The following is an 8,966-nucleotide window of genomic DNA, read 5'->3' on the forward strand; positions in this document are numbered from 1 at the left end:
GCCTGCAGAAAATAAATCATACCCTCTTAGATTAAGTGCAATTGGAAAAACTTGCACACTAGGTTCATCATAGTCAACAGTAATTCTTTATGAATTAATGCTGTACTCCAGATTTTCTATTTGTTTTTTTCTACAGGCCCAATAATGTATAGTGAGTTGTTGGAATAGCTATTACTTCTGCACCTCTTTAATCTTTGATGTTGCCATTGATTTTTTTAATCTCTGTGGGAATGTGATCTATTTTGGTAGACATTGGATAGCAATTCCTACTTTCTTCCTTGTTCCATTTGACTTGAGTACTCTTACCAATCACTTTACTTAAAGTTAGTGCCTATCTTTAAAACTAAGATGTGTTTCTTGTAGGCAGCAGACAGCTGGGTTTTGGTTTTTGATCTATTCATTCACTTTCGCCTTTTTGAGTGGAGAATTGAGGCCACTTGTGTGAATTTTTATTGCAAAGTGTGTGTTAGTTTTGATTACCATGTTGTTGATTTTTGGTGTTGTGATCTTATTGGTCACTTTTGTTTTGATATTTATGGCTTCATATTTTTCCTCTGTCTGCTGTGTTCATTCCTCTCTTCAGTTCCAAATAATGCTTCCTGTACTACTTTAGGTTTAATTTGTGGAATATAATTTTTTAAGGTTGTCTATATCGTGGAAAACTGTTCTTTATTCATAGAAGTAGTACTGGTGGGCATATCATTTTAGATTGGTTGTCATTAAGGATTTGGTATGTAATGCTGCAGGCTCTTCTTGCTTTGAGCTTTCAATTCTCCTTTTTTGAGGGGTTTGTTTTCTGTTTTATATACTTAGTGTTTTAACTATAAGGTGCTTGAAATCTTGTACTCTTAGATTTTTCTTGTGTTTTGTGTTTTCTTAAATAAATATGGTTGTGTTTTAGGGGTAGTTTTCTTTTATGATCTTATTGAATTTCTTATGTTTGCCATTGACTTGAAATTCTTCTTTGTCACCTTAAAGATTTGACTTATTCGTGGTGTCCCACATACACAATACTTTCTAGGCCTACACCCTGCCAATTGAACTACAATTTTAACCACAGCTTGATTTCTGGTTACAATACAGTCATATTTCCTTCTACGTGTGTGGCCTGTAAAAGAATTTAATATATAATATCAGAATTTAATAATATCTCTATGTAAGGGTAAGGTAAGGAATATCCTTTACCCTTAGTGTGTTTGGAGGAGGTGACAGTTTCCTAATTTTCTCAAAAGAGCTGTTAATTTCTAGGTGAAACACTGAAGGCACTCCCAGTTAACTATGGAGGGCATCATGAATGCTTTTGAAACAGGATGGATACCTTGGGGAATATACTTTTCCTAATTCTTTTAAATTGGATATTATTATTCTTCCTTTTGTTTTTTCACAATGACTGGGAACAGTTAATCCCCACACTCAGTTATGGCCTGGAGAGAATATCTCACACTTGGGAAACACAGAGCTCAGCTGTGTCTACTCTTCTGTTCTCCTGGAATTAGGGAAGTTCACTTTTCCTTTTGATGGTACTACTTTGTAACTATGTTAAGGTCAAAAATGCCTACTCCACATGACACAATAACTGTGGGTCTAGAGGGAGATTCTTCCATATAAACTATGTGTTAGGGCCTCTTTCCACAAGGATGTTTATGGGAGGCCCAGACGGTGAGTAATTCTTTTCAAATTCTCTTCATTATAGTAAGAGCAGTAGTTAGTAGAGTGAAGCAGGATTCTGTAATAAATGCTTAGAATATTATCTGCTTACAACTTTACTTTTGAACTATATTGTATCATAAGCAAACCAGAGATGCTTGCATACATAGGAATGTCTCTATTCTTTAACAAAAGAATAGAGATTTCAATCAGTTTGATCTCTTTTATATGACATTAGACAGGGCCAAGCAAAAGGATGGATAGAGACAGGAAAAGCTAATAGGCTGAAGATGATCATTGAAAATTATATATTAAATGAAAATATAATGACACCCATTACTTTTTATATTGAATCTGCACTTACATATATTTAAAAAGTAACTCCAACTCTATCTTTTTAAAAAAATTATTTAATTTTAATTTATTTTTTACACTACATGTTCCATTCCCCACCCATCTCAACCTTTTAAGGAGCCTAACTGATGGAGGATTGTATTGACTGTGTGTTCTAAGAATTCTAAGATCATGGTTTCACCTAGGTATGACCAACTTTGTTAGGTTTTCATCCCTGTAACAAAACACTTGAGCTGTCTTAGTGAGTGAATACCATATGACAACCATATATTGTTTTGCACAGGTCGATTTTAATATTGATGGATTTGAATTGTGTTTTGTATTTTTCCATTTTACTCATTTCTCAAGTTATTAACTCTAAGCAATTATTATATGAAACTTAAGCCATGAATATACAACAAAGATTAACTAATGTGTTGTTTATCAGTAATTTTCTAGTGTGTTACATTTTGCATATACTGATGAATTCTTAGGAAAGTTTCATTTAATGACATTTTAAAGTATAAATCCTCTTCACCTTATATAAATTTTCAATGTGCTACATAAATTTGTTTAATATATTGCAATTATTTCTCATAAAGTAGATATTTTATAGGTTCTTCGATAGTATTTGGAAATCTCTCCTCATTTGTTAAATGCTGGTAAAATTATCCTTACACAGTGTAATTTTCAGTAGGGGGTTTAGTCATTTTATTTAAATGAACTCCTTTTTCTTACTTCAGGTTTTTCTAAATTGAAACTTGTAGCATTGAAGCTGAATAATATTGAATAAGGTTTTCTTTAGCAGTGAGAAATATATTTACAAGCCTTGAATAGCATAAATTATTTAGACTCAAAATCACTGAGGTTTCCTCTAACAGTAACAGAATGCAATTGCTTGCTTAAATTTACACACACACACACACACACACACACACACACACACACACCCTGCCAAGTAATTTAAGTGTGGGTGATGAATATGAGATGTCAAATTTTATTTTCCTGGAATATCAGTTACTAATCTATATAGATTACAAAGGAAAATTCAGACAAGTGTGGTTGCACAAGCCTATGGTCCCAGCACTTCAAAACTAAGGGAGGAGAATCATGGGCTTGACTGAAGTCAGTATGAACTTGGTTGAGATCTTATCTCTGTATTTCTGTCTGTCTGTTTGTCTGGCTGGCTGGCTGGATCCCCCCAATACACCCAAACACAAATAAAAAAATCAAAATGGGAAACAGAATGATAATTTTTGACATTATTGACAATTAAATCGAAAAAAATAATGCCAGTAACTATCATTAACATCCTGGCCCAGAGTATCGACATCATAAAAACCAGTTGTCAGAAACATGAGTTTATGTTTGCAAAGAATTTTTACTTTGTTTTGAATAATTTACTTTAAAAGTCTGCAGTGGTACACTATGCAGGATTATTTTGGATCTGACCAGGTCATCCACTAATAGAGGACATACATGCATTTTCCTTTATGTTCATTTCATTTTGTGAACATATTTGATATGACTATCAGTTTATCACTCAAGTAATCTAAATGTATTAATCAGTAATAAACAGTAGCAGCACCAAAACACATTATACTTGAGATTTATTCTAAGACATTGTAGTCCAATAATCTCTTTCTCCATCTTTCTTCCTTTCTTTCCCGTTTTCTTTCTCTTAATCTCTCCTTCTGTCCTTCTCCGTCCTCCTTTTTGTCTCCCTCCTACTCTCTTTCTCCTGTCTTGTACAGAAAACACACACACACACACACACACACACACACACACACACACACACACACACACACAATTTCCAGTGAACATTCATATCGTTCCCAAACTCTCTTCATGGAATTTGTGATGAAGCTCTGGGTATGACTGTTTCCCCAGTCTCTGCAGTGACATTCCTGCTGCTGCTGCTGCTGCTGCTTCATCTTAAGGGAATGGGCTTTTGACTTAGATTATAAAGCTCAACATCTGTATGTCTTCAGTTACTCCTGTGCTAAACTAATTTACAAATAAGAATTCTTGCATTTAAATTATTTCAGAGTATCAGGTAAGAGCTATGAATTACTATGTTATTAAAAAGTATTAAAGATTCTTGCTGGCATTCTATATTGTATAAAGATTTCATGGAACTAATTTTTGATGCCAAGTTCTTTCTCCTTCGGAGATTTCTAAAAAAATGACTTTGTGTTGTGACAGTGGACAGTACATCAGCCAACAATTTCACTTGTCACCTGAAAGTCACATATTCACTTGATGTATTCTCTGAGCAGTCATACAGCTTATAGGTCATTACCCACCAAATGTGACACTTAAAATGAAAAGGACACTTCGATTTACTATGCTTGTATGTTTCTTATATTATTAAATCTTCAGAAACAGAAAGCCAGAATCACTATAAGTGCATAAAACAAAGTGAGCATTCTGTATAGATATGACTATGTTTGTATTTATTATCTATACTTTTCTCTATATACAACAGATACATTGAAGACATAGAAATGTAGGTTATGATGTATAGTCTGTAAGATCAAGAGTTAAAGGGTCATGCTATTCAAGAATTAGTTTTGAAAATAGAATGTTAATACAGTTAGTGTATTACAAACTTGATGTGTGCTCTATTATTTTTTTCAGATATATGAAATAAACTTTCACTCAGCTTAAGATGAGTAGAATCTCTACTTATGTTCTCAATCAAGAATGTTCTTTATTTCCAAGCTGGGCTTGGAGTCCTAGCCAATATGTTTCTTGTTTGTTTCTATATTTACATAATTCTAGGTCACAGACCTAAGTCCACAGACATGATGTCCTGTCAACTTACCTTTGTTCACATAATCATGTTATTCACTGGAGGGGATATTTGGCTTACAGACATATTTGAGTCACTGAACATTGAGAATGGCTTCAAATGTAAGGCAACCTTTTACATAAGCAGAGTGATGAGAGGCCTCTCTATGTGCATCACCTGCCTCCTGAGTGTGTTCCAGGCTGTTACTATCAGTCCCAGTACCTCTTTGTTGGCAAAATTTAAACAAAAACTAAAAAAATACATGATATATTTTTTCTTATGTATATGGTCCTTCAATTTGTCTTTCACTAGTAACCAGATCTTCTATGTTGGTGCTTATACCAACGTGAGTGGGACCAACCAGAGGAAGGCTACTAGATACTGCTCACTCTTACCCATGAACTACATCATCAGAGGACTTATTTTAACAGTGACAACTTCCAGAGATGTATTTCTTGTAGGAGTCATGCTAACTACAAGTACATATATGGTGATTATCTTGTTCAGACATCAGAGGCAATGCAAGCATCTTCACAGTGCCAATCACCTGAGAGCCTCCCCTGAGAAAAGGGCCACCCAGGCCATCTTGTTGCTAGTGGTTTGCTTTGTGGCCATGTACTGGGTGGACTTCATCATCTCAATGACCTCATTCCTGTTATGGATGTATGACTCAGTCATCCTGACTGTTCAGAAGTTTTTGATGAACGCCTATCCCACAATTACTCCTTTGGTACAGATCAGTTTTGATAGCAGAATAATCATTATGCTGAAAAAGCTCGAGTCAAAACATCGCCATACATTTTTTTAAAAGATGCTTTCTCTTTTCTTTAAAAAGCTATTTTTAAATTTCTTAATTATATGTAGAAGTGTTGTGCCAAAGTGCATGCATGTGTGCATTCCTGGTGTCCACCGAGGNGAGAAGATGTCATGGGATGCNGTGGAACTTGACATAGAGCTGGTCANAAAGGAGCTTCCTGTGCAGCCCCAGTCATTTTGTTTCTGAAATAGAGATTCTTTTTAGACTTTATGGTTCCAGTAGCAAAGCAAAGTTCTTCATGTGATGTTAAATAAAATGTGCTATCACACATATACATTCTTTTGACATTTCTGTTTTTAAGTAATAGAGTGTTCTTATGTTAATTGTACACAGTAGGTTGATACTTCCTCATAAATTCTTTTTCTCCTATTTTCTTTATATAATAAATATTGCGTTGATGCTTAGGTCCTTTTTCACATTCACTTTTTAAGCTTACTTTTGTTCTTAATTTTTGTTCACTTATCAAAAGTATTTTATTTTGTGGTAGCTATATTTCCCCCTAATCATAATTTATGTGGATTCACAAAAAGAATGTGGATTTTAAGGCATTTTTATTAGATATTTTCTTTATTTACATTTCAAATGCTATCCCCAAAGCCACCTATATCCTGCTCCACCCTGCTCCCCAACCCACCCACTCCACTTCCTGGCCCTGGCATTCCCCTGTACTGGGACATATGATCTTCACAATACCAAAAACCTCTCCTCCCTCTGATGGCTGACTAGGCCATCCTCTGCTACATATGCAACTAGAGACACAGCTCTGGGGGTGGGGGGGTAACAGGTTAGTTCATATTGTTGTTCCTCCTATAGGGTTGCAGACCTCTTTAGCTCCTTAGGTACTTTCAAAAAGATAACTGTGAGCATCCACTTCTGTATTTGCAGGCATTGGCATAGCCTCACAGGAGAGAGCTATGTCAGGGTCCTGTCAGCAAAATCTTTCTGGCATATGCAATAATGTCTGGGTTTGGTGACTGTTTATGGGATGGATACCTGGGTGGGGCAGTCTCTGGATTGTCTTTCCTTCTGTTTCAGCTCCAAACTTTGTCTCTGTAATTCCTTCCATGGGTATTTTTCCCCCATTCTTTTTTTTCCAATTTCTTATTAGGTATTTACTTCACTTGCATTTCAAATGCTATCCTGAAAGACCCCTATACCAGCCCCCAAACCTGCTCCCCTCCACACACACTCCCACTTCTTGACCCTGGCATTACCCTGTACTGGGGCATATAAAGTTTGCAAGACCAAGATTTTCCCCCATTCTAAGAAGGAGTAAAGCATCCACACTTTGGTCTTCCTTCTTGAGTTTCATGTGTGTTGCAAATTTTATCTTGGATATGCTAAGTTTCTGGACTAATATCTGCTTATCAATGAGTGCAAGTTTCCATTTTTTACCACAATTATTTAGTGAGTCTGTTATGAACATATCATGTGTCTCTTTAATTGTTCTTCATTTTATCTATTTATTGAAATATTACTGGCAAATAAATTTTTATATTCACAGACATGTTGTACAATGTGTTTATTGTGTATCTATATCCATTTATGTATGTGTGAGTTCACAGCTGAAGGATGTGTGTATATGTACATGTTGAGCACAGGAGTTAATATTGGCTGTTGTCCTTCATTTGCCATTTATCTTGTTTCTTAATAGGGCATCTCTCTCTGTGACCTGTACCAACATGGTAGTCTCAGTGTTTTTCATGTCTCTATCTCTCCAGCTCTGTGATCACAAGTGATTACCATCATACTCTATCATTGCAACATTGTTTCTCTTCTATTGAAGAAAAGATTTTTTCACATAATATATTCTGATTAGGGTTTCCACTTCTCTTGCTCCTCTCAGTTTTATAATCTTGCCTCAACCCACACCCCCATCAGTTCATAACTATCTATTCCATTTTCCCTTTTTAGAGAGATGCAATGTTGTGCCAGGAAGTGTTTATGAATACCAAAAGACCACCAGGGAGCCAGTTTTGATGTAATTGTACCAGGATCACTTTATTACAAGCTTGGGCTTGGGGTCTTCTCTAACCGAACCCTAACAAAGCAGGAATAGATGGCAGAGCAGCCTGGAACCCTCAGCAGGACAACGTTTTATGGAAGCTGGCTTCAAGATGGAATAGGTTTGTCAGCTGAGAATCCTTCCCCTCCTTCTCTTATCCTATACCTAAACCTTGTGGTTATGTGGGTTATGGCTTGATTAGGAATGACTTAATAGTTAAAATTCACATACAAGTAATAACATACACCATGTTTGTTTTTGTAGGTCTGCTTACATAACTCTGAATGAGGTTTTCCTGTTTTATCCTTTACCTGCAAATGCCATTAATTAAATGGCTGAGTAATGTTCTACTATAGAAATATATTACATTTTCTTTGCTCATTTATCTGTTGATGGATATCTTGGTTGTTTCCAAATTCAGTGCCTGTGTAGTAGGCTGAAATTGCCTCCTGGTTTATGTTTTTTATTGGTTATTATATTTATTTAGATTTCAAATGTTACTACCATTCCTAGATTTCCCTCCACAAATGCCCTATCCTCTCCCCCCTGCCCCCTTCCCCTATGAGTTTGCTCCAAATCACGCCTCAGCACCCTAGCATTCCCCTATGCTGGGGCATCAAGCCACAACTGGATCAAGGGCCTCCGTTCCCATCGATGCTAGATAAGGTAATCCTCTGCTACATATGCAGTTCATGTCATAGGTCCCTCCATGTGTACTCTTTGTTTGGTCATTTAGTCCTTGGGAGCTTGGGGTGGGGTGGGGTGGTGCTCTGGTTGGTTGATATTGTTGTTCTTCCTATGGGGTTGCAAACCACTTCAGCTCCTTCAGACCTTCCCCTAACACATCCATTTTGGTCTCCTTGCTCAGTCCTATATTTGGCTGTATGCATCAGCATCTGCATTGCTCTGCTTCTGGCAGAGCTTCTTAGGGGACAGCTATTACCAGGTTCCTAATAGCACATGTTTCTTCACATTAGCAACAGTGTCTGGACTTAGTGTCTGCAATGGAATAGATCCCTAGGTGGGGGCAGACTCTGAATGGTCTTTCCTTCAGTCTCTGCTCCACTGTTTATCCCTGCATTCCCTTTTGACAGGAGGAATTCCAGATTATTACTTTTGACATGGGTGGTAAATGAAAAGTGAGCCATAACAACAGAAACTGAAGAAATTCAAAAAATTGTCAGATGCTACTACAAAAGCTTATACTCAACCAAACTGGAAAATCTAGATGAAATGGATGATTGATTTTCTAGACAAATATCAGGTACCAAAGTTAAATCAGGATCTGATAAACCATCTAAACACTCCCATAACCTCTAAAGAAATAGAAGCAGGCATTAAAAATCTCCCAACCAAAACATGCCCGT

At 36.4% G+C, this 8,966-nt stretch overlaps 1 protein-coding gene across 1 annotated transcript; it reads left to right on the forward strand.

Moving 5' to 3' along the window:
* Nucleotides 1-4,625: 4,625 nt before the first annotated feature.
* LOC110315285 (putative vomeronasal receptor-like protein 4) lies at nucleotides 4,626-5,671 on the forward strand. Its single transcript, XM_021189373.1, has one exon. The coding sequence runs from the start codon at nucleotides 4,674-4,676 to the stop codon at nucleotides 5,583-5,585; it is 912 nt and encodes a 303-aa protein (XP_021045032.1). The 5' UTR covers nucleotides 4,626-4,673; the 3' UTR covers nucleotides 5,586-5,671.
* The last annotated feature ends 3,295 nt before the right edge of the window (nucleotides 5,672-8,966 follow it).

Source organism: Mus pahari, unplaced genomic scaffold (genome assembly GCF_900095145.1).
Source record: "Mus pahari unplaced genomic scaffold, PAHARI_EIJ_v1.1 scaffold_12229_1, whole genome shotgun sequence".
Classification (NCBI taxonomy): domain Eukaryota; kingdom Metazoa; phylum Chordata; class Mammalia; order Rodentia; family Muridae; genus Mus; species Mus pahari.